Source organism: Sceloporus occidentalis, unplaced genomic scaffold (genome assembly GCF_023333645.1).
Source record: "Sceloporus occidentalis isolate IW3139 unplaced genomic scaffold, rSceOcc1.0.p SCAF_5, whole genome shotgun sequence".
Taxonomy (NCBI): Eukaryota; Metazoa; Chordata; class Lepidosauria; order Squamata; family Phrynosomatidae; genus Sceloporus; species Sceloporus occidentalis.
The window spans coordinates 96,673,726-96,700,493 of record NW_028316985.1 but is presented as its reverse complement, the minus strand read 5'-3'; the positions used below and the strand labels follow the sequence as shown (position 1 = coordinate 96,700,493).

Genomic DNA, 26,768 nt, shown 5'->3' with positions numbered 1-26,768 from the left:
TCCAGTTCACTGATTAAATTGTATGTGTTCATTTGTCTTCATTGGATGTCCTAAAGCCAGGACTGGGTGTCCATTTAGACGTACAACAATTACTTTAAAATGCCTTGACTTAGTACATTGTAGGGGGAATATTAGTGACTGCATTTCCTCCCCAAAAACGCTGTTTGTTTTCCTTATGCTGCTATTGGCATTTGAGCTTTAGCTAGTGTGCTAGTATGCTAGTAATAGAGTTTAAACCAGGGTCTCCCCAGTGCAGAGTTGGTTTTGTAGATGGGACTGTCTCTATTCATCACCCCAACACACACACGCATGCGCAGACACACAGACATCACCATTCCTATTCAACCTGCTCCAAACTTTAGATATATATATATATATTTTGGGGGGAAGTATTCCACTTACTGTAGTTGTATATGTTACATGTCTAATTTATCTATGGACTGTGAAGTCGAAGGCTTTCATGGCCGGCATCCATGGTCTTCACTTCTCTGGGTTTTCCTGGGCCCAGCTCAGACATCAGAAGGGCTGCCAGGCCCAGGAAAACCCAGAGAAGACAAGCAGCCACCCAAAGGGAAGGTATTTTTACCATACATCAAAGGAGCCACAGATAGAATAGGCAAAGTGGTGAGGAAGCATAACCTGCAAATGGTTTACAAACTGACAAAGAAAATCCAGCAAATGCTTCGTTCAGCCAAGGACCAGAGAGATCCTCTCACAGCCGCAGGAGTTTACCACATACCATGCAGCTGTGGACAAGTCTACATAGGGACCACCAAATGCAGTGTGCAAACTAGAATCAAGGAACACAAGAGACACTGTAAACTGGGCTAGCCAGAAAAATCAGCAGTAGCAGAACATGCCACAAACCATCCTGGGCATAAAATATTGTTTGAAAACACTGAAATTCTGGACCATGCCAACCACTACCATGTCAGGATGCACAGGGAAGTCATTGAAATCCGCAAACATCTGGATAATTTCAACCGGAAAGAAGAAACCCTTAAAGTGAAGAAAATTTGGCTACCAGTTCTGAGGAATAGCACAATAAGGACTCAGCAAATGCAAATGGGAAACCATTCAGAGTCAGGGGTTTTCCCAGCAGATAATGATCACCGATTAGCAGACACTAATCCTCTTTTGCATTAGCCTCCCAGCCTGAGGCCAGCCATCAGCACAGAACAATACACATGCAAATCAATCCTGCATTCCCAGGCTCACACAGTATATATATGCTGAACGTTTTCTAGTCAAAGCATTCTCTGAAGATGCCTGCCACAGATACTGGCGAAATGCCAGGAAGAAAATTTTCTAGAACATGGCCACATAGCCCGAAAAACCCACAAAAACTATCTATGGACTATTTCTTAGAAAACTACAGGCATACTCCAGCTGACAAAAAGCTTCTGATAGTAAAACTCCTTTTTACAAAGGCTTTTAATATCTTCTCAGCATTCCCATATCCCCCCTATCTGAAACTTATCTTTTAAAAACAAGGAATATTTTATAAACATTTACATAATGATTGCTTTTATTTTGCTATTTTATTTACTAAGCTGTTTATGTTACCTTATATTCTCATTTATTTCTTCACTACTTATGCTCCAAAATTTCTTTTCTCAAATTAATTTGATTTAAAAAAAAAGAATACAGTAATTTATGTACACTCTGTCAACATTAATTCCTTTATTATAATCAAAATAGGAATTTCAGATTAATAAAGCATATCTTCGTACTACATATTTTCTAAACAAGCTCTTTACTTCCAAAAGAACACCCAACACCTCTTCTTTATCTTTCACTTCTTTAATTGCTTTTCTTTCTTTAACCTTTAAATAAAGCTGCACTCTTTCCTGGAACAGGGTGACCTCGAAACTGTAGTACATGTGCTGGTAACCTCAAGACTTGATTTTTGCAATGCACTTTACATGGGGCTACCCTTGTGCCTAGTCCAGAAACTCCAGTTAGTATAGAATATGGCAGCCAGGTTGCTCACAGGAACAGCAAGGAGTGTCCATATAACACCAACACTGAAGTCACTCCACTGGCTGCCTATCAGTTTCCAGGCACAGTACAAGGTGTTGGTTATCACCTTTAAAGCCTTACATGGCTTGGGCCCAACCTATCTAAGGGTTCGCCTGCTTCCATACAATCTGCCCCGTACCCTCAGGTCCTCTGGGAAGAATTTACTAAACCCTTAAAGACCAGGCTGACGGCGACCTCCCAGAGGACATTTTCTGCAACCGCTCCCAATTTATGGAATGGCCTGCCAGATGAGATCTGTCAAATTAACAATCTAGAGAGCTTTTTAAAAAGCCATTAAGACGGATCTCTTCCAGCAGGCCTTCCCGGAATAACATACTCAGCCACAAATAGGACTTCCCATCTAGTGAACTCTGCCCATGATGATTTTTTTTTTTTTTTTTTGGTGTGGATTAGTTGGTTTTTAATCTTATACTGTTTAATCTTGTTTTAAGGGGGGTACTGTGTATATATGGTTGTATTTTAACTTGTTGTATGCCGCTTTGATTGCTTGGCAGAAAATGGGATAGAAATAAAAAAATTATTATATTATTATTATTTATAAATATCCTTCTTTCTTCATTTACTATGAGGCAGTACAGACTGGCACTTGGTGCCGCCTAATTGCGTACTAGGGCTGAACTAGGGTGGAGCATTCACATGCTCCAAGCCCTAGTTCTGCCGCCCCACCACCATCATGGTGTATGCCTGTCCATATGCACCCCTTTGGGGAAGCTGCTCAAAACAGCTTTTTGGGGGGCACGAGGTGCTGCTGCAGCACCAACCCAGGGGAAACAGGAGTGGCATTTATCCGCCCTTTTGCTACTTTCTCCTATTTCATAATCATTTTCATAATATAATTTCATAATAATTTTCATATTATTAAATCCTTTCTCTCTTTTTTTCCTGTTCTTGTGAAGAGTATCTTTATCTTTGTATTATTTCATAATAATTTTCATATTATAAAATCCTTTCTCTCCTGTTTCCCTGTTCTTGTGAAGAGTATCTTTGTCTTTGTCTTATCTGTTTGATCTTACACTTCCCTTAATATTTTTGATTTTTTTCTTTCTTTGTTTGTTTTACATTTAACCCTTATTAAATTGATTTGGCCTTACCTTTGATTAATTTCTCTATTCATCCTTTATTTTATGTTATTATCTTACTATTTTAGCCCATATTCCCCTTAAATAAATAAGAACTTTCCCCCAATCCTTTATCATATCTTCTCTTGTTTCCTCCTTTGGTTTCATAGAAAGTAAATCTAGTTCTATCATTTTCTAAAGTTTTATCAACTACTCTTCTATCTTTACTTCCTTATTCAATTTCCAATTTTGGGCATACACTAATCTAGCTGCTATCAGCATATGGAAAATAATTTTCATGTATTTTTTCTGTGTCATTATCTATCATACATAATAGCCAAACCTCAGGTTAAAATTCTAATTTAGTTTCTAACATTTCAATTACACGCTTTTGAATTTGTTTCTAAAATCTTCTAGCCTTTGTACACGACCACCGTAAATGAAAGAAGGTACCTTTTTCCTTCTCACATTTCCAACATTTGCCATTTCTGGTCTTGTATATTCTGCTAATTTTATCCAGGGAAATATGCCATCTATATATGATTTTATAATAGTTTTCTCTAACCTCCTGACTGGCTGAATATTTAATTCTTATTGCCCAAGACTTTCCCCACTGACTTAGTTCAGTTGCATGTCCACAACTTTGAGCCCATTTATTCATGTGCTCTTTTATTAAATCCTCTTCGGTATAAATTTCCAGTACATTTTTATACAATCTTGATCATAAAACTGGTTTTTCCAACCATATATTTTCTTCTAGCTTTGTTTTTTCTAGTGTTATCCCAATTGTTTTGTTATCTACTTCGAATAGAGATTTTAATTAGTGATATAAAAACCAGTACATTTCCCTCTTTCTGATCTTAATTGTTCAAACATTTTCATTTCAGATTCATTTTTGTCACCTTTAATATGTCTTTATATATTATCAATTTTTCTTTTCTTTCTTTCTTTCTTTTTTTTGGGGGGGGGGGGGTGGGTCTCTTCTGAATAAGGCTTCATGTGTTAAAACCCAAGTTGGAATTTTAGAATTTATTATTTTTCTATAATCTTCCCGACTTGATATATTCCAAAATTTCTGAGAGAAGGGACAGTCCCACATATAGATTAAAGGATCATATCCTTTAATATCACAACCATGCCAGCAGTTAGAACATTTGTTCTATACCACTGACCCATCAATTTCATTTGTTGTTCTTTTACTTTCATATTTTTATTCTTTACTATTTCTTGAATCCATCTGTTAGTCTCCTCTCTTGTAATTATTAAATCTTTATCCCAACAAGCTTTCAACCCTTCTTTAATGCTAAATTTTGTCTTCAGCATAGCCCTATATATTCTACTAATTAGACCTTTCCCCAGTTTAATTTTCTTTTTATTATACCCTCAAGTAATGCAGTTTCTTCTTTAATGTTTATTCTTAATACTTGGAAGTTTTTAATAATTCCTTGTATTTAACACCAATACTGCCATTTATTCCCTACTTATTTTTGTGGCCTAGTACCTTTAGTTGAAAAATAGATCTATACTCCATAATAATGGAGGTTTGTGCATGTGGACCCACCATAGCAAACAACAGGACTTGAGGTCCTGTGTGTTTTTTTTTTTCATCCACGAAGCGAGGGGGGGGGAGTTCTGGAATGGATCCCCCATGGATAAGAATGGACAACTGTAGTTTGTCCATTTTTGGTTTTTGTGGGTTTTTCAGGCTGCTTGGCCATGTTATTCCTGATGTTTCGCCAGCATCTGTGGCTGGCATCTTCAGAGAATGCTTGCCTGGAAAGGAGTTGGGTATATATATACTGTGTGAACCTGGGAAGGCAGGAGTGATTTGCATGTGGATTGTTCTGTTGCTAATGGCAGGCCGCAGGGTGGGAGGGTATGCAAAAGAGGATTAGTGTCTGCTTGATTAGTGCTCATTGTCAGGAAAGGTGAGGGCTGGACTTGATTACCTTTGAGGTCTCTTCCAACTCTGATTCTTTTTCTAGTTTATATCCAATACTATCATCCTCTGTCTAGCTGAAATTTATCTTGCATCAGCATTGGGAGAATGAAGAAGCAGGGCTCAAGAAATAAAGTTTTGGTGCCGGGTTGCAATGGTCGGTCTACAGGATTAGCTCCAGTTTCCCATTTTCAAACTTTTGTGGATTTGGTTAATATGTTATCTCTAGGAATCTCTAGTTCCCTGCCAAAAGTTGAACCTTGCCAAATGTTGACCATAGAATTGCACTGGAGGACCTAGAGATCGGTAGAGAGAACATTTCTTTAGGCACTTATAAGTCCTCCAGTGTAATTCTATGGTCAAATTCTGGCAGGTGTTGACTATATAGTTTTGCCGGAGAATCTAGAGATTCCTAGAGAGGTATTCTCTTAGGTTAAAAAAAAAAGGTTTTTTAAAAATTTGTCATTTTCCCACTTTGATGAGAGTCTTGTGCCTCTAACACCAGTAAATGTGGAATGCCCACTGTAGAACAAAAAAACAAAAAAGGCAGTTTTGGAACAGTGGAGGGGGGAGCGGAGGAGACATTTAAACTACATGACTGCACAATGCTGGAACTGCACAGGATAATTTACTACTCCTGTGGACTAGCACTGTACCAGTGCAATCCAGAGCTTATTTTTCTTGTCAGTGGCAAGGTGTGGGCTAACCACAATTGGAAGATAAGGAAGCAGAAAGAAGGAGATGATATCATGTGATAGCTATTGCCAAAGTTGCTATTATCAAACTTGTACAGCAATCTAAAAGCCACATGAAATAAATTCGACTATAAGGGTTCATATGGGTTTCTGCACACAAAGTGCATGGCACTCTGAAGGGACCCCTAAAACTAACCCATCCCTTCACATGTTCACTTTTGTCTGCATCAAGAATGACAGATTAATAATGACATATTGCTAGCGGTTCTTAACCTGTGAGTTGCAACCCCTTTGGGGATCGAATGCCCCTTTCATAGGGGCCACCTAAGACAATAGGAAAACACATATTTCAGATGGTCTTAGGAACCGAAACCAGTTCTTCACCACAACATGAAGAACTGTATTAAAGGGCCACGGCATTGGGAAGGTTGAGAACTACTGTGCTAGAGATTCAGTATCTGGAACCTTGGGAAATAGGAAAGTTTGTATTGTACAGTCAGCCATTGGTATACGTGGAGGATCCGTTTCAGGCCCCCCGCGTATACCAAAATCCGTGTATGCTGAAGTCCTATTGTCACACGCCGCCATTGGGGACAAAAGTCCCTCTCCTCCCCTCCTCCCTCCCTCCTTCCTACATTCCCTCCCTGCCTCCCTCCCTCTTCCCCTCCCTGCTTAGTTGCTCCGTCGTCGCTGCTGCTGTGGGAAAGGCCAGATGGTGGTCTTCAAGGCCAAGAGGCCTCTGGGCCATCACCCAGCCCTTCGGCGGTGGAGGTGGCAAGGAGGACGAGGTTTGGCATCCTGGCCTCCTTGCCGCCACCGCAGATAGGCCGGGTGGTGGCCTGAAGGCCTCTTGGCCTCCAAGACCACCACCTGGGCTTTCCTGTGGTGGCAATGGCAGTGACGAAGAGGCCAGGAGGCCAAGCCTCGTCCTCCTTGCTGCCGCCGCCATGGCAGCAAAAAGACCAAGTGGTGATCTTGGAGGCCAAGAGGCCTCCAGATTGCCACCTGGCTCTTTCATGGTGGGGGTGGCGGCAGCGAGGAGGACGGAGCTTGGCCTCGTCTTCCTCACCACCGCCGCCACCACAGCAGGGCTGGCTGGCGGCCTGGAGGCCTGGTGGCCTCGAAGACCACCACCCGGCCTTTTCGTGGTGGCAGAGGCAGTGGCAGCAGCAAAGAGGCCGAGGCTCGGCCTCCTGGCTTCCTCGCCACCGCAGGAAAGGCCAGGTGGTGGTCTTCGAGGCCAAGAGACCACCACCCAGCCCTTCGGCAGCGGCGGTGGCGAGGAAGCCGGGAGGCCAAGCCTCGGCCTCCCCATCACCGCCACCACTGCAGAAGGGCCGGGTGCAGCCTGGAGGCCTCTTGGCCTCCAACAGCAGCACTGGGCCTTTCCCGTGGCGGTGGCGGTGGCGAGGAGGCTGCACTGTAGCACAACCTCGCCGCCACCACCGCAGGAAAGGCCAGGTGGTGGTCTTGGAGGCTGCCACCCGGCCCTTCTGTGGCGGTGGCAGTGGCGGCGAGGAGGATGAGGCAAAGCTTCCTCCTTCTTGCCGCCACCACCTCCACCGTGTAAGAGCCGCGTGGCGGCCTGGAGGCCTCTTGGCCTCCAGGACCACCACTCGGCGTTTTCACGGTGGTGGCAGCAGTGTCATTGAAGAGGACAAGGCTTGGCCTCCTGGCCTCCTCACCACCATCATCGTAGCCACAGGAAAGCCCGGGTGGTGGTCTTGGAGGCTAAGAGGCCTCCAGGCCAGCACCCGGCCTTTTTGCGGCGGCGGCAGCAAGGAAGCCGGGTGGCCAAGCCTTGTCCTCGCTGCTGCCATCGTCGCCGAAGGGCCGGGTGGTGGCCCGGAGGCCTCTTGGCCTCCAAGACCACCACCCGGCCTTTTCATGGCGGCGGCGATGGTGGCGGCGGCAAGGAGGACGAGGCTTGGCCTCCTGGCCTCCCCGCCACCGCCACTGCCACCACAGGAAAGCCCAGGTGGTGGTCTTGGGAGCCTAGAGGCCTCCAGGCTGCCACCTGGCCTTTTTGCGGCGGCGGCGAGGAGGCCGGGTGGCCAAGCCTTGTCCTCGCTGCCGCCATCGTTGCCAAAGGGCCAGTTGGTGGCCTGGAGGCCTCTTGGCCTCCAGGCCACCAGCCAGTCCTTTCGCAGCAGCGGAGAGGTGGACGAAGCTTGGCCTTGTCCTCCTCACCGCTGCCGCCACCACCACCACTGCAGAAGGGCTGGGTGCAGCCTGGAGTCCTCTTGGCCTCCAAGAGCACCACCCGGCGTTTCCTGCAGCAGCAACAAAAAAGACGAGGCAGAGGTGGCGTGCCGACCCAATAGGTAAGCAGGGAGGGAGGGAGTGAGGGAGGGAAGGAAGGAAGGTAGGAAGGAAGGAGGGGGGAAAGAGGAGAGGAGGAGAAGGACTTTTGAACATGCATGCATGGCAAACTTCCGGGTTTGCTCTGCATGTATGTTCAAATCCGTGCATGGCAAATCTGCGTATAAGGAGGGCCGACTGTATATTGATTTGACAAGGAAAAGTCAGTGTACCTTATTGTAACTGTAGTTGGAAAGGTCAAATTCAGTACAGGCAGACTTTCTGAAAGTAAAATAAACATCATATAGCAATTATCTCAAAAACACCATGAAAGATTATTAAGATGCCTTGTCCAAGATTCTTTTTCTGAAGTAGAGAAGCTAAGAAATCCATATTTAGATACCTATGTAGATTTCAAACCATGTGGATCTCACACAGCTGCCTCATATCCAAATATGGACTTAGGAGCCAGCATTCATGTTCTTCATCTTTTTAAAAAAGCATATACCTTGAAGATAGCCAACATGAAAGAGGTATCTCAAGTCCATATTTAAGTAGTAAAATAAAAACAATTAAAATGTTGAGAACAACTTGCAATGAAGTTGTAATCTTTAAGGAAGTTTTTTTAACCAGATGTTTGATACTTAGAACTCAGAGGGTTTTCCCTGGGATAAAACTTGATGAACATTTCATTATTGCACTAAAAAAAATCTGTTTATTCATTAAATTTTTCCTCATATACCTCTGTGATTTTGTGTCTCCCAAAAGTGCAATAAGAATACAAAGAATGCAACTTAAAAAAACAACAGGACCCATTTTACAAACCAGTAAAAAGCACAACACAAGAATAGTTGTATTTCTGTCATGCTGTCACCCTGGACCTTTGAAGAGGAACATTTTAAAGGGGAAAGTTTCCACTACTGATGGAATTTCTGGTGCTGGAAATTGAGGGTTCCAAATCGTGTGGGAACCCGCCATGCTTGGCAGAGCCTATCCTCTTTTTAAAAAATTGCCTTTGAGATGTAGGGACCAATAGAAATAATGGTGGTGGGAGGCAGACCTAGCATGTTCCTTGCATGCTTAAGCAACATGAAAATGGAATTAAAGGGGTTGCCTGCAAATGAAATGGGAGCCAATGCCTAATTATGCAACATCTTCCCTTTTGTGCAATGTAGTGATAAGCAAAGTAATTCTTGTAAACTCAATTAAATCCTGGGGTAGGGATAAATTCTTGCATTATTCTGTCAAGAAAGGGGAGGGAGAATGCACAATACAGATGCAGATTTCTTGGTTTACACTGCTGTTGAAGTACTCAAGTTATTTGTTTAATAAAAAATAGAAATTAGAATTGGGGGAATTAGGTAATTTGATTTTTAAAAAAGTAAATATATTAAAAGTACTGCAGCTACCCTGCATGAAAATAAGTTCCAGCCTTTTCAATGTGTCCAGCTCTAGAAAAAACTAGTATTTCTACATAGAGATCCGAATCAACACATTGACATTAATTATGGCGCATTGTAGATGCGCGCAAAGTACATACTAGGTACATACTAGCGTTAGGAAAGGGCGTCCTTTCCGGATGCCCTAACCCTAGTACGTACCTAGTACGTACAAAATAGCGGCACCCATTCTACATGGGCGCCGCCATTGGGACGTCATGACCGCTCCGCCTCCAAACAGAACCGTGCAGAAGTGACGTGCTGGTGCTGTGCGAGGGCGCCTGGGGCGCCCTTTCCGTGGCACCGGAAGGAGCTCCATTTCGGAATGGAGCTCCTTCCGCCTTCGCGTCACTGGGTGCAACCTTTAAATGGCTGCACCAGGGACGCAAAGCAGTCTTTTTGTCCCCGCCGCTGTTGGGTATCCTTGGGGCATGAAACCCCAAGGACACCCCTTTCCAGGCTGTGGGGAAGAGGCCTTTTGCCGCTTCCCCGCGGCTTGGAAACCAGCGGATCGGGGCCTCAGAGGCTGCCACTGTGGCAGCTGAGGCCCTGATCCGGTGGGGAAAGGGGCGGTCTGTAAACTGCCTATGTTAAAGGCTACATTTTTGAAAGGTTGGGTCAGAACATAAAGTACTTTTTCCTCTAACATCTCTCCATGTGGTTTTGAGCCAGTTTTGCTGAGAATGATAAGGGAGGATGACATTTTTGCTTGCTATGTTATTGTTATATTTATTTGTGGCTCGCCTTTCTCCCAACTTGGGACTCAAGATGGCTTACAATTTAAAAAGAACAATACACCTAAATCACACAAAAGTCAACATGCAATTGCAATTAAACTAATCATGGTATTCAAACCATTCAAGCCTACATTTAAAAGGATAAAATTGCAATTTAAAAGATTAAAATGCTATTAAGAATAGTTCAGTTTAAAACAATACATCACCCCTAGCCCACCCTGCCTGACAGCTACCTTCCCTGCCCTCCTCCCCAGAGAACATCCTTGTTCTTTAAGCATCTGCAGATGGCAAGCCTGCATTGTTCCCAGTGGTGGCACATGCATGCAGCTGTGCTGCCATTAGGGACAATGAGATTTGAGGTCCCACAGTTTTTGGTATCTGCGGAGGGTTCTGGAATGGATCTCCCACGGATACCAAGGTCCCACTGTATTGCCTTCTGTGGAAGGCAGTATTGGCTGCAGTCGCAAGCATGCATACCTTGATTAATTGCAAAAAGAACAGAAAGGTGGAGGAGGAGGAACAGCAAGACCATGGTACTTCATGATGCAGTGTGCTATGGTAGTGGTGGTGGGAATGATACACGACTGAGATGAGAAAGAGGTGAAAAGAAAAAAAGCATGGACAAGAGAAGGAGGAAGAATCTAAGAAAAAAGGAAATGGATGAAGCAAGAGAGAATAGGAAGGATAAAGGAATAGATAACTGTAGAGCCGTAGAAGAGATGTCTGTGAAAGAGGTGAGAAGATTATAAGAAAGAGAGTGAGGAAGAGAAAGTGATCATGCAGATGGAAAATGGAGAGGAACAGAGAATGCTTCAAGATGGCCTGGATTTATGCGCAATTTAATGGTTTTTCCTCCCTACCCACCATACATACAGGAGATTATCACACGAGGCTAAAAAACAGAAATTTAACAGAATAAAAGCATTTTTGGCTAGTACATATCACACAGTGTCATGACCATCCTGCTGCTGCCACCTTGTATTCAGCTTGTTACTGTTGTGCACCTTTTTATTGACAGGCAAAACCTGCCAATATGCTTCCAATCCTGTTGTTCCTCCGTGACTGCTTTGGTGTGGTAGGTCCCTTCTGGGGCAATTCCACTTCCCAAATAGTCACACGGTGCAAGTGAGTAGTGATCTGCTCTTCTTCTCCTGTCCCTCTCCCCCTCACAGCAATTGTGTGTGCCAACATTTTCCTCAAGGTGGCTGCTGTTTACTGCTTGGAAGGTTTTGGCAGCTGGAATCGCTTGTTCCCCATTTCCTCCCCCGCCCCTTGCTGTCCTTGCCACTTGATCTGTTTTCCTGCACTCCCTGCTGCCTTCTAACACCTAATTTGTTTTCCTTGTGCCCCCTGCCACCACCTGATCTCGGTTGCCCTCACCCATCCCTTACTGTGGTCCCTGCTGTCTGATCTCGCTCCTCCACCCCCACAAACTGATCTGTCTTTCCTGCATCCCCCCGCCACCTGATATGGCTTACCACTCCCCTCCCCATCTGTATGCCCTACTTAGGGCAATAACAGGGAGGAAGTGGGGCAATGCGGATACTGGTGCAACATACAGTGCAGCACCATACCCATATTAAAGTGGAAGGATTGCTTCAATACCATCATGTTTTCTTGTGCTTCAAAAAAGTGATTGCAAATGGCCTTGTAGATAGAAGCAGAGTAGAGTAGGGAGTCTCACAACTAGTGCCAACTTTCAATTTTCCTCCATACAGTGTAGGGAGTCCCCTGTCAAGAACTGTTCTTTCCCCTCAGTTCAGTAAACTAGCCTTCTGTATTCAAACAGCAAGAACTTTATTTCAGCATGTGATAGGTGTCTTTTATGTATCCCATCAGCAGTAAGATGAAAGTATCGGTGGTAATCTGATGGCCTTTATAGACAATCTCCTAAAAGGGGGAAGAGGCTGCAGGGTTTTTGTGGACTGAGGGTGTGTGACTCACCCAAGGTCACCTATTGGGTTTCCACAGCCAAGTGGGGAATAGAACCCTAATCTCCAGAGTCCTAGTTCTACGCTCAAACCCCTATGCCACGCTGGCTCCCCTCTCCAGTTAGGCTCAGAAAAAAATGTTCCTATTGTCACAAACAGAAAGTTTTTTCTATGGTCCAAAACACACTGCAGAAATAATTCAGTCTGAGATTGCTTTAACTACCCTGGCTCAATGCTAGAGAATCCTGGAAATTGTAGTTTTGTGAGACATTTAGCCTTCTCTGCCAGAGAGCTTTGGTACTACAATAAGATTCCGTAGCACTGAGCCAGGGCAGTTAAAGCAATCTCAAACTGGGTTGTTTCTGCAGTGTGTTTTGGACTTAAGTTTACATTTTAGTTGTGTAGGAAGGGATGATTTTCAGGGGAATTACAGTCTATAGAGATGAGAGACTTAGCTTTTCCCTTCCTCTCCTGAAAACTATCCCCTGCGTGACTATTAAGCCTGGGAGAAGAAAAATGCAGTAGCAGAAATCCATGCTTAATTGCTCTGTAGGGGTATTTTTATGGGATCTTACCATGTGGGAATTGTAAGGTTAAACACTCTTTTACTTGCGGCGATCTCCCTGAAAACTACTCACTTCCCATGCAACAATTGTAAGAGGTGAAAATATTCCAAGTAGGTTCCAAGTTTCTATGAAATAGATTTGGGAACTCGGGGAATCTCAGGGGTCTGGACAACATACCTTTGTTGCAGATGAAGTCCCTTTCTCTGACAGGAAGACTACTTTCGTTTGGAAAATAGAAGCTTTAGATGACTATATTTGTTCTGTTCTTTTCTAAAATCTAAATTAAAACACATTTCGCTCCTTGTTCTTAAAAGCATTGGAGCAATCCTAGAATCATAGGGTTGGAAGAGACCTCAAGGGCCTTTCAGTCCAACCCCCTTCCATGCAGGAAATCTCAGTCAAAGCATCCCCAACAGATGGCCATCCAGCCTCTGTTTAAAGACCTCCAAAGAAGGAGACTCCACTGCACTCCAAGGAAAGAGTGTGTTCCACTGTCGAACTGCCCTTACTGTCAGGAAGGTCCTCCCAATGTTTAGGTGGAATTTCTTTTCCTGTAGGTTGAATTCATTGTTCCGGGCCCTATTTGCTGGAGCAGCAGAAAACAAGCTTGCTCCATCTTCAGTGTGACACCCCTTCAAACAGGGCTATCATATCACCTCTTATCCTTCTCTTCTCCAGGCTAAAAATACTCAGCTCTCTGTCTTTCCTCATTGGGCATGGTTTCCAGGCCCTTCACCATTTTGGTTGCCTTCCTTTGAACACAGTCTAACATCTTTTTTGAATTGTGGTGCCCAGAAATGGGCACAGTATTCTAGGTGAGGCCTGACCAAGGCAGAATACAGTGGCACTATTACTTCTCTTGATTTAGACACTATAATTCTCTTCATGCAGCCTAGAATTGCATTGCCCTTTTTGTACAGTTTATGTTACATATGTCATATCTGATACTTTTATGAAGTAAATAAACATAGAGATATGGGAATGGTGCCTGCAAGGTCCTGTGTGTTTGTGAAGTCAAAGGCTTTCATGGCCAGCATCCATGTTTGTTTGTTTTTTGTGGGGTTTTGGGCTATGTGGCCATGTTCTAGAACAGTTTCTTCCTGATGTTTTGCCAGCATCTGTGGCTGGCATCTTCAGAGAGTGCTTGCCTGGAAAAAGTGTGTGTGTGTGTGTGTGTGTGTGTGTGTGTGTGTGTGAGCCTGGGAATGCAGGAGTGATTTGCATGTCTATTGTTATGTGCTGATGGCAGGCCTCAGGTTGGGAGGCTAATGCAAAAGAGGATTAATGTCTGCTAATCAGTGATCATTATCTGCAATTATCCTGTGTGTTTGTTTTTAAGCTATAAAACATCAAAAACTATATAGTTACAGCAATTTTAATTCAATAACATCCAAACCCCACAAAACAGTGATACTGTTATTGGCCAGTCAAACTGCCCAATGTACGTGTTGCAAGTTTTGCAGCACCACTGGCTTCTACACCAGGCAAGGTGTTAAACACCATACAGGAGAAAAAAGATTTGAAGATGTTAGTTGTGAGCCTGCATTTTGCTGTTTTTGTTCTTAGTCCTGATGGTGTGGTGGGTATTTATTGCAGGCTGACATCTCCTCCTTGGAGACTCTCAGCAGACAGACACATGGCCAGAAGGAGGAGGTGCCAGTCTGCAAGAGATACCCCTCCATACCCTCTGAACTAAGAATCAAAACAGCCAGATGCAGGCCTATAACTAACATCTTCCGTTGTTTTTGTCCTGTGTGGTTTGTAACATCTTTCCTGATGAAGCCAGTGGAGCCATGGGAGCTTGCAAAATGAATATTGGGGATTTTGGTTGGCCAATAAAGGTATCACTGTTTGGTGGGTTTTGGATGTGATTGAATTAAATACATGTACTACTGTTTGGGGGATTTGTATTTTGCTCCCTTTGCTTTGTAATCCGCCTTGATTTCGCAAGGAAAAGGCGGAATATAAATACATCCTATGATTATTATTGTTGTTGTTGCTGTTGTTCTTAGCCACTGCTTCGCCAGGGCTCCTCTGTTCCTCGTGGGGACGGTTAAGCGGCGCTTGACATTTTAAATGTGATTCCCTTGCGCACTTGTACAGCGAGGATAATCCTATTAGCGACCCTGTGTCATGGAGGCGGAGGCGGGGGCAGGCTCCGTGCGTAAGGCTTGCCTTGATTGGCTGGGGGCGGTGCAGAGGGGGCGGGGCTTTCGATGCTGGCGCTGGGGGCGGCTCTCCTATTGGACGGGAGCGAGAGCAGCAGCAGGAGGAGGAGGAGGAGGAGGCGGGGTTTCTGCGGGAGATGCCCGGGGTCCTGGGTGCTCTCCTGGCGGAGGCGGAGGCGGAGGCAGAGGGGCGCCCTGAGACTCCTGAGGCCCAGGGAGGGCCGGGGCTCGTGGCGAAGGGGCATGGCGGCAAGGACTAGCGGGCTGCCCGCAGACTGAGCCCGAGAGAGGGAGGGAGGGAGGGGCGAAGAGGGGCCGGGCGGGCGGAGGCATGGGGGCCCCCGAGCCGCCCCCTCGCTCCCTGGGGCCCGGAGCCGGTAGGGCTGGCGGAGAGGCCATGCAGGGGGCGCCGTGAGCGAGGCCTGCCGCCGAGAGATGGTGGAGGGGGTCCACCGGGGCCCCCCTGCACTGGAGCGAGAGCATGGAGAAGTCGAGTAGCGAGGAGTCCTCCATCCACCGGAGCCCGTCCCTGGAGAGCAAGGAGTCCGCCAAGCCCTCCTCCTCCTCCCTCCCGGGCGGCGGCAGGCCCTTCGGACGAGGCTTCACCGCCGGAGCCTTCTACGGTTCTGCCGGCGGCGGTGGCGGTGGCGGCGGGTCTGGCAGCCACCAGGAGCCCAGCGGCGCCGAGGCCGAGGCCGGCGCCAAGAGCAGGGACAAATGCGGCGGTGGCCCCAGAGGCAGCAGCAGCAGCAAATACGTCGTCTTTTACCTGGATCTATCCTTTGTTTTCCTCTTAGAATTCAAGAAGTGCAGCATGGCGAGAGGCTGCTTGTGCTGCTTGAAGTACATGATGTTCCTCTTCAACCTCGTCTTCTGGGTGAGTAAGGAGCCAGTGGCTCCACGGCAGCCCTCCTCCTGCCGCATTGGGAATGATGCAGCACAGCCTCTGACAGCTGAGGGGCCTCCTGTCTCTCTCTGCCTGGGATGTTTATCATGTGCGGGAGGAAAAAGAGCCGCACAGCTCTCATGCGGTTTTGGCTTCCTGCTGGCGTCCTTGGGCTGGAGGCAGTGGCAGAACAGAATTCACCACAGAAGAGGGCTTTTTCCCTGTCAGTACGGCAGCATTGTGTGCATTCTTTTACAAAAACATTGCCCTGTGTTGAATTACACCATTTTGTAAAATACATAATCTCCAGTATCTCCATTCATCTGACTCACTTTCTTACAAGCAAAAAGGCATTATTACTTGATGAGTTGCTTCCAAGTAAGAATGACGTTTAGCCTTTTTCATTTATTGATTGATTTCTTTTGCACACTTACAACATGAAATTTAGCACAAATTAATAATGGTTGGCTATAAAAGGAGATAGTGTGGCATACTGGTTTGTAAGATAACAAATGATACAGATTCCTTAGCCACTTTTACTCGTTGGGGGTGAACTTGGAAAAGCAGAGGGATCACAGTTTCCTGTTGTAAGGAAGCACTACCAATTCCACTTCCTTGGCTGACTAGGAGGTGTGTGGAGTTGCAACAGGGCTTCAGTAAGCAAATCTGGGAGCTGTCTGTCTACTATTCTGACCAAAATTATGTCACATAGAAAACTAAGCTTCCCGTGCCAGTCAGAATAATAGTTTTGCCTTTTAAAAGGTTATGAGGACATGTATTCACATCCATGACTCGTTTGCACCTATCCATTTGCACATTTGTTCTTACTTGATGAAAGCCAAGGGTTAGCAAGTATGAATGATTTGAAAAAGCTATCAGAATGTCCCTATGTGTGAGCTTGAAGAAAAGAGTTTCAAGATCTTCCTTTCCATGTAAAACATTATTAGGTTTTTATTATTTTTCTTTCATTGTTGTTGTTCTTGTTGCTGCTGTGTGCCATGAAATCATTTTCAGTTTATGGTAATCCTAAAGTGAATTTATCACAGGGTTTTCTGAGTTTGAGTGTATGATTTGCCCAAGGTCACTCAGTGGTTACTATGGCTGAGTGGGGATTAAGACCTTGGTTTCCAGGTTCATAGTCCAGTGCTCAGATCAGTACGCCACACTGTTATACTAAATCATTATTAATTTGTGCTAAATTTGAGTTTAGAAGGGGTCTTTGTTTCTTGGCAGCTGGCTTTTCTCTCAGATTGACCTACTTTACAAGTCCAAGTATACCACGAGAAAGCCAAAAACATATGAGAATTGTGCAGTTCTCCAGATTCACTGGAGGCAGTACCCAGTCCTGAGTCCCAAATCTGAGACCTGAGTGTTAATAGAGTAGAGGCAGATGAAGGATTCTGCTTTAAAGAAAACTATGCAACTACATGGTGCCAGCATGATGTGTTTTGAGCGTTGGACTAGGACTCCAAGACACCAGGATTGGAATCCCTGCTCTACCATGGAAACCCATTGGGTGGGAATCCCTGATCAACCATGAAAACCTCCTGGGCAAGTCATATTCTCTCAGACTTAAGAGGAAGGCAATGGCAACAAATCTCGTCAAAAAAAGTGCATGATACATTTGCCTTGGGGTCATCATAACTCAGAAATTACTCAAAGGTGCATGACAACAAGAAAAAAGCCAATCTAACCCAGTCAGGTGGTCCCAGTATTGTTGTTATTTAAAATCATATCCTTCTGACTCTTGTGATGCTTTCTCACCACTCATGGAACACTACAGAATTACCAAAAATGCAGTAAAGAAACAGAACAATATAATAAAAACAGGCAGAGAACACAGTGAGCATTTAACTAATACAGCAAATACCTGTCTCACCCAGGTCATTGTAATATGACAGAATGTTGTCAGAGAAGGTGTCTCTTCAGCCTACTGGGCCGGAGACTCCCACAGTCTAGGTAAGGTCTCTTGTCCTCATCAATTGTAGCTCTGTTGGAGTTGGCAGAGAAGAGCCTCTCCATTAGACTTTAAGGCTGGTAGAGGGGAAGACAGTGCCTGGGACCTAACTATTTAATGTTTTACAGTTTATCATCAGCAATGCTTTAAATTATGCCAAGAAACAAGCTGGTAACAAGTTCAGCCTTTGCATAATGTACAATATGGTACTAAGCTCCTTATTTCCCCATGTACAGCAGAAATGCATCGTACATTTCTAAAAAAACATTTATAATGGGATTCACAGTATTGCTTCTTATGTCTCAAGTTATTTTGATATCCATTCATGTATAATGGTAGAAGATGTCTTTTACTGTATGGAGATAGTGTTGTTTGGATTTAGTTTCACCAGGAACTACTTTTCTAGTTTGCATGTTCCTGGTGGGCCACTATTTTCTTTCATGGTTGAAAGGCTACCATGTTAAAATGCAAGTTCTTAGGGTTTATTGCATACACACAAGGGGTGAGAACTGTGCACTTGGCTAGTAGGGGTCTTTGATGTTTCTGCTTAAACAGATAGCTATCCAAGTGATCTGAAGAACTGAATGGGTCTACAAGCCCACAGCCTACTGTGATGGATTACCAAGAAGCTTTCCAAATCAGTCACACTTGTCCCTCTGCATTTGCAGCTTTGACTTTTGTGGATTTGTTTATTCATGGATTTTATTAATATGTTAATATGTTCTCTCTAGGAATATCTACGTTCTCCAGTGCTACTCTATGGTCAACCAAAAGTCATGCTGAAGGACCTAGAGATTCCTAGAGAGAAGACTCCACTAGGCATTTGTAGTTCCTCCTGAGCAATTCTATGGTCAATGTCTGGCAGATATGGACCACATAGTTGCACTGGAGGACCTAGAACAGTGATGGCGAACCTTTTAGTGAACCCAGCTCATTAATAAGCTCCTCGTAGGACATGTTTTCCAGAGCCTTCATCATTTTGGTTTTCTTCCTCTAGACATACTCCATCTTGTCAGTATTCCTCTTGAATTGCGTTACTCTGAACTTGAATGGAATGGCATTGTTACTTGCCTGAATCTGAACACCACACTCCTATTGAGACACTCTACTGCATGATAGTACTGAATCATGTTTGTCTTGTGGTCTGCTAAGAAGTGTCATCCATCATGTATCTGTGCTTTTCATTTTTTCTGCCTAAGTGTAGTACCTTGAATTTCTCCCTGGTGAAATTCATTTTTTCAGTTGCTGCTTTTCTTTATGGAGAAAAATACCTTGGACTAGTACATGGCCTGGGTCCAGTTTACCTGAGGGAATGCCTCCTCCCATATAATCCTTCCCGCAATCTCAGGTCCTCTAGGAAGAACCTACTGCAGTTAGAGAGAATTGTTTGGGAATTGCTTTTAATGTTAATTTTAGAGGGGGGGGGAGTGGGAATCTGGAGTCTAGTGCACGTTTATCTACCGTTTCTGTGCCTTTGATTTTACTGTTTTTTCTTTTATATGCTGTTACCCGCCTTGATCCCACACAGGGAGAGGAGGGTTATAAATAAATACTATTATTATTATTATTATTATTATTATTATTATCCTATCTATTTGTCTGTCTATCATCTATTTAGCCTTCTGCCTGTTGTTTCCCAATATTCACATTTTCACATACTCCCAGCATTTCCTCACACTCTCCCAGCATTCCTAAGAGTAAGACACACTCCATCATGAGTAGGATTCAAGGTAGGTGATGGCAGCAATAGTTTTTTGTGGGTTTTTCATGCTATAAGGCCATGTTCTAGAAGAGTTTTTTCCTGACGTTTCACAAGCAGCTGTGGCTGGCATCTTCAGAGAATGATTGCCAGGAAGAGAGTGGCGTATATATACTGTTGGCTAAGGGGAAGCAATTTGCATGTTAATCTGTGTATTGTTCTGTATGCAGGTGGTGCAGCAAATTATTTCTGATACTTCCTTTTTCTTTTCTAAAAATGATTCAAAGTAAGTTTGAGTGGGTGCATGGGGCAATTCACCTTTTTATAGTCTAGACTGTGATTATTTTCCTAATAATAATAATTGGCATTCTGGGGCTTCAATTCTTGTATATAAGTGAATCACAGGATCAGGGTCTATTGACTATTTAATGTTATTAACATCTACAAACTGTGTTCCATTTATCAGGATGTCAGCCAGACCTAAGAAGTCTCTGCACTGGGAAGGGTAGTGCCTAAAAAGTAGCTAATAAATTCAGGTTGATTCCCCATTTGTCTTACTCCAAAGGGGCCTCAACTAATAAGGCTATCCCATCCAAAGTCTGCTTGGTCACGTAAACTTCTGTTGATTATCTAGTCAAGCTAGACAAATCATATGGCACTGGAAACTTTATGGCCAAACGCAACACTAAAACAGCATTCCTGCTACAGCCTTTACAAGCCCATGTAGTAAGTACCTTGTGCAGATTTTCAAACATATACATTATTTCTTGTATAGGGCATTATGGATTGGCCTAAAAGACACCTCTCTCTGCTGAAGAAATTGAATATATCCTTATTATTTTAATAATGTGCAAATAATAAAAATTAATATATTTTTAAAAATATCCTTATTAAATATAATGAATGGAGAACATAATTTGACTTTCCTTACTTGTACGTGCAAGTAAGCAAGATGAATAACAACATGCTTAACCAGTGTTGAGATGCCCCAACCCTTCAAAAACAATTTTGGGGTTCCCGAACTTACAAACTTTCTTCAGGTAACCTCAATTTTCTTTAGGTCATCATTGAAAACTTTGTTATCATAGAATCATAGGGTGAAGAAGGTACACTTAGTATCATAGAGGTGGAAGAGACTACAAGGGCAATCCAGTCCAATCCCCTTCCATAGAGGAACTCACAATCAAAGTACCACTTCTCCATATGAGAAGATTACACCACACTCTGAGGGAGTATGTTCCACAGTCAAACAGCTTTTACAGTCAGGAGGTTCCTCCCAAATGTTTAGTTGGAATCCCCTTTTCTGTCATTTGAATCCATTGGTCCAGATCCTGTTCTCTGGCGCAGCAGAAAACAAACTTGTCCCATCTTCAGTATGACATCCTTTCAGATATTTAAGCAGGGCTATAAAATCATAGCCTTGCATCCATTGTTCTGGGTCCTATTCTTTGGAGCAGCAGAAAACAAGCTTGCTCTATCCTCAATATGCTACCCCTTGAAATATTTAAATAGGCCATCATATCACCTCTTAACCATCTCTTCTCCGTGCTAAACATACCTAACTCCCTAAGCCTCTCCTCATAGGTTTTCACATATTGGTTACCCTCTTGCAGACACACTCTAGTTTGTCAACATCCTTTTGGAATTGTGGTGCCCAGAACTGTTCACAGTATTCCTGATGAGGCCTGACCAAAGCAGAATAGAACATTACTATTACTTCCCTTGATCTAATAAATAATAATAAATAAAACTTTTATTTATATACCGCCCTTCCATTGATCAGGGCGGTGGACAACATAGTAAACAGTACATACATTACATAGTACATAGTAAAATCAATACATACATTAAAGCAAATTAAAACAGTCATAAAAACCCCCCGGTCAGCCGTCCGACTTGCCGTCAGCAAAGAAAGGGAGGCCATCCAGGTCTTCACTCGGGGAATGCAGTTTGGAATAGAAGGGTTTTTAAATCCCTTCTAAACTGAGCCAGGGAGGTGGCCGAGCGGAGCTCTGTGGGCAGCGTGTTCCAAAGGGTCAGGGCAACGATGGAATACGTCCTCCTCGTTGTAGAGGAGAGTTTGGCCCCCGGAACCCTAAGTAATTGCTGCCCAGAAGTTCTGAGGGTGCGGGGCGGAATGTATGGGGAGAGGCGGTCCTTCAGGTAACCTGGGCCCAAGCCATGTAGGGCTTTATAGGTAATCACCAACACCTTGTACTGTGCCCGGAAGCGAATAGGCAGCCAGTGCAGATCTTTAAGCACCGGTGTAATATGGCTGGTCCTGGAAGTACCAGTGACCAGCCTGGCCGCCATATTCTGTACCAGCTGTAGCTTCCGAGTATGATACAAGGGTTGCCCCACGTAGAGCGCATTGCAGAAGTCCAATCTAGAGGTTACCAGAGCATGTACCACCGTTTCAAGGTCCCTCTGGGCCAGGTATGGGCGCAGCTGGCGAATAAGCCGAAGCTGATGATAGGTGTTCCTGACCGTCGCATTCACCTGAGATGTGAGGTGGAGCGACGAGTCAAGAAACACCCCCAGACTGCGCACGGAGTCCTTCACAGGAAGCGTGATCCCGTTCAGGATAGGTGGACCAGGAATCTAGACGCTATACTTGTATTGATGCAGCCTACAATCACATTTTCCTTTTTAGTTGCCGCATCACACTATTGACTCATGTTCAACTTGTAGTCTACTAGGACTCCTAGATGCCTTTTACATGTACTGTTGTCAAGCCAGTTATCCTCCATCTTTTATCTATGCATTTCATTTTTTCTGCTTAAGTGCAGTACCTTACATTTCTCTTTGTTGAAATTCATTTTGTTTTCGCCCAGCTTTCTAATCTATTAAAGTCATTTTTAATTTTGATCCTCTCCTCTGGAGTATTAGCTACTCCTCCTAATTTGGTGTCATCTGCAAATTTGATAAACATGACCTCTTTTCCTTTGTTCGAAGTCATTGAAAGAGATGTTGAATAGCACTGGGCCCAGGACAGAACCCTTTGGCACTCCACTGGTCACTTCTCTCAAATATGAAGAGAAGCCATTGCTGAGCACCCTTTGGGTTGGACCAGACAACTAATTACTAATACACCTAACAGTTGCATTGTCTAGCCCACATTTTACTAGCTTCTTTGCAAGAATATCATGGGGGAATCTTGTCAAAGGCCTTACTCAAATCAAGATATGCTATGTCTACAGCATTCCCTTCATCTACAAGCTGGTAATTTTATATTTAAAAAAAAAAACATTAGCCTGGCATGACTTGTTTTTGAGAAACCCATGTTGACTTTTTGTGATTATGGCATTCCCTTTTAAAAGTTCACAGACTCTATTTAATGATTTTTTCCTGATATTGATGTCAGACAAACTGGACGATAATTGTTGGGATTCTCTTTTTTTTTTCCTTTTGTGAAGATGGGGACAACGTTTGCCTCCTCCAGTCTACTGGGACTTCTCCTGTTCTCCAGTTCTCAAAGATTATTGCCAATGACTCTGAGATTACATTTGCCAGCTCTTTTAATAACCTTGGATGTAGTCCATCTGGTCCTGGAGACTTAGGCACGTTACAGACCGCCGAAAAGTGGCAGCCTGCACCCGCCCCTTTCCCCGCCGGATCGGGGCCTTAGTGGATAGAGCGGCAGCTGCTGAGGCCCCAATCCGCTGTTTTCCAGGCCACGGGGAAGTGGCAAAAGGCCACTTCCCCAAGGCCTGGAAAGGGGTGTCCTTGGGGCTTCAAGCCCCAAGGACCCCCTGCGGTGGCGGGGAGGAGGAGAAAGGGGCTGCTTGGCCCCTTTCTCCTCTGCGTCGCTGGGCGCAGCTATCTAAAGGCTGCGCCAGCAACGCAAGACCAGGAAGGAGCTCTGTTTCGGAGCTCCTTCCTGAGCCGACGAAAGGGCACACTAAGCGCCCTTGCGTGGCATGACAGCATCACGTCCGCACCTCCTCGTTTGGAGGCGGTGCATTCGTGGCGCCATCATGGTGGCCCCCATGTAGATGGGGCGCCGCCATCTTGTACGTCCTCAGGATGTATTAGGCTTGGGGGCGTCAAGAAGTGATGCCCCTTTTTAAACCTAGGACGTCCTGAGGAAGTCCCTTATGGCGGTCTGTAACCCGCCTTAAAGTCATTTAAATTAACCAGGTATTCCTGTACTACCTCTTTACTTAGTCTGTTCATTTCTCCCAGTGAGTATGCTGTTCCATTTTCCTCAGGTTGAGCACCTTTTGCCTTTTCTGAGAAGACTGAAGCAAAGAAGGTGTTCAGTAATCCTGCCATTTCTTTGGCCCTGTTAGCATTTTGCCATCTTCTCCACGCAATGGCCCTACCATTTCCTCCATCTTCCTTTTGCTATGGACATACCCCAGAAAGGCCTTTTTATTGTTCTTAACCTCTCTAGCAAATCTAAGATCATTCTGGGCTTTTGCTTTTCTGACTTTATCCCTACATGTGCTAGCTACTTGTTTGAATTCCTCTTTGGTGATTTTCCCTCTTTTCCATTTCTTATACATGTAACATTTAAAACTTAGCTCAGTTGAAAATTCTTTAGTCATTCATCCTTGTTTCTTGAGATATCTTTCATTTTTCCTCCTCATTGGAACAGTTTGAAATTATTCCTTCAGTATCTCCCTTTTGATAAACTCATATCCATCTTGACTCCTTTCTCTTGAGCAAAGCTTTGAAAAATCATTTTAAAAATAAACTACAATGACTGTGGTAGTTAATAATAATATAATATAATAATAAATATTTATTTATATCCCGCCTCTTCCGCTCTGAGGATCGAGGCGGGTAACAACAGAGTTCATACAATACACAATAATAAAAACAACAAGCCCCACAAGACCCCGGCCCAACCCTCCCTCTCAACTATAAAATTAAACAGTAAAATATGGTTAAAAAGCACATAACAATACATCAAAATTAAAAAAAACAAAAACAAACCACAAATAAGAAAAATAATAAAAGGAGGGGGATTCAAATGGTTCTGGACATTTTCAATCGCAGAAGGCCTGCCGGAAGAGAAAGGTTTTTGTCGCCTTTTTAAAAGCCTCGAGTGAGGATATTTGGCGAATCTCTTCCGGCAGGTCATTCCAGGTTTTTGGAGTGGTGGCAGAGAAGGACCTCTGGGAGGTCACCGCCAGTCTGGTTTTTCTAGATTGTAAAAGGTTTTTCCCAGAGGATTGGAGTGTACGGGAAGGATTGTATGGGAGGAGGCGTTCCTTCAAGTAGACTGGACCCAGGCCATGTAGGGCTTTAGTTCACTAAAACTCTTCAACAAAACAAAAATGAATATTCTATGATTCTATGAAAAGACGTTGTGCCACCTGCTATCCTATCTGATTTCTAAAAGCTTTGGCTGCTGAATCAATGACATGTAAAGATACTCGTTTAAAACAAGTGTTGTTTCCTGGGATACAGAAGTTAATGGAGAGCTATTAATTGGAGAGCTAATGTGGTGTATTAATTTGAGTGTTGGACTAGGACTTTGTAAACCAGTGTTCAAAGCCCTGTCCAGCCATGGAATTCCACTGAGTCACCCTGGGCAAACCATAGGGTACATCTACAATGAATAAATAAAGCAGTTTTATACCAGTTTAAGTTCTGATGCAGGGGAGGGTTCCACCTCAACATTTGAAGGAACCTCCTGACAGTAAGAGCTGTTTGACAGTAGAAAACACTCCCTCAGAGAGTGATGGAGTCTCCTTCCTTTGAGGTTTTAAACAGAGGCTGGATATCCATCTGTCCGGAGTGTTTTATTGTATATTCCTGCATGGCAGGAGGTTGGATTGAATAGCCCATGTAGTCACTTCTAACTGATTTTATGAGTCTAGGACGTATGAAGCATTCAAGGCTTTTGGCTGAGAAGACACATGCATAGTTGTACAGACCAAGCACTCAGCAGACATGAAAGAGTAGAGAAATGGGGGAACATAAGGCAAGGAGTGAGGCAGAGTGCAAAGTGCATTGCCTCTTTAAGTATATGTTTAGGTCGGTGGCACCTCACCTCATGCTCTTTGTAGCCAAGCATCAGAGGTGCCTCTGGGGCAGATGGGGACTCCTACTCCAGTTTCTCCTTTGAGCAGAGAAAGGGGGAAGCCTTCTAGGGCACAATGATTTTGCTTCTCCTTTCCTCTCCCTTCAACTCTCTGGCTGCTGCAGTAACAGAAACAGTTGGTGCTTGGAGAGATTCCTTGGAAAGGGGAAGGGAAGAAAAAAGGGGCCATTATATTGGGTTTTTTAAAGAGACAGTGAAGGCGGAACAATTGGCAAAGTAGATAAAGATGGAATGGCGGGAGCAGGGAAAAGCAACCTAGGCTAGATTATAGGACAGAGAAACGCAAGGCATGAGAAGGAGTCTCACTAGCTGGCAAGACTTCCTGCCTGCTGGTCAGGACAGAACAATTTATTTATTTGCTTTTTAATTGCATTTTATTTCTGTACCGCCTTTCATCTGCATACAAGTGGCACTGCACCCCAAAACTCCAGATGGCATATCCCAGCAGTTTCATGTATATGTTAAATAGCATAGGTGACAACACTGAATCTTGAGGTACCCCACAGGCCAATGTCCAGGGGGTTGAGCAGGAGTTCCCTAGCACCATGTTCTGTTTTCGTCCCTTCAGGAAGGAATGGAGCAACTGTAAAACAGTATCTCCAAGTCCCATTCCATAATAAAGCAGTATGACACCACTTTAATTGTCATAAGTCAATGCTGTGGAATTCTGGGATTTGTAGTTTTGTGAGAGATTTAGCCTGACCTTTCAGAAAGCTCTGGTGCGTCATCAAACTACAAATCCCATAATTTCATAGCAGTAAGACACAGAAATTAAAGTGGGGCCCAACTGCTTTATTTCTGTACTGTTGCAGTAGCCCAAATGAACACGTTTCTGACGAGTCAGGCAAAATATCTCACAAAAGTACAAATCCCAGAATTCCATAGCATTGAGTTGTAGCAGTTAAAGTGGTGTGGATTTATCCTTGAAGACTGTGGCACATCTTTTACAGGGAGTGGATAATAGGTATAGGTATGTGTGTGTAACCATGCACATGCAGTATTAATCAGCAGAAGTCAGTTTTACTTATTTCTTCAGAAATCTTATTAGATATTTGAAGCAGAGAATTTATTTTATCCATTACAACACTGTGTACTTAATTCAGTGTGAATTTCTTCAAGGAGAAGCAGAGGGCTTAATCCTCTTTTTCAGAATAAGAGTGTATCATAGTATCTTGGAAAAAAGAGGCAGATCAGATCCTGAGACCAGTGAAAAAGCCTAATTCAAGTTTTTTGCAAATAGGCTAATGACCTGGTCACCATATTCACCATTTCATACGTCCAACTCTGCATAAAA

The 26,768-nt window shown here is 44.0% G+C and overlaps 1 protein-coding gene across 3 annotated transcripts in view; it reads left to right on the top strand.

Annotated features, from left to right (window-relative positions):
• LOC149312530 (tetraspanin-9-like) overlaps positions 1 to 26,768 on the top strand; it is a 269,437-nt gene that overhangs the window by 104,135 nt on the left and 138,534 nt on the right. For 2 of the 3 annotated variants that reach the window (XM_089524804.1, XM_089524803.1), the window contains one exon: positions 15,675 to 15,754. In XM_089524804.1, the coding sequence (XP_089380930.1) occupies positions 15,692 to 15,754 (63 nt within the window). In that variant the 5' untranslated portion in view covers positions 15,675 to 15,691. Of the gene's footprint in view, positions 1 to 15,094; positions 15,755 to 26,768 lie in introns of those variants that run through there. The other variant, XM_089524802.1, reaches the window with a different exon arrangement.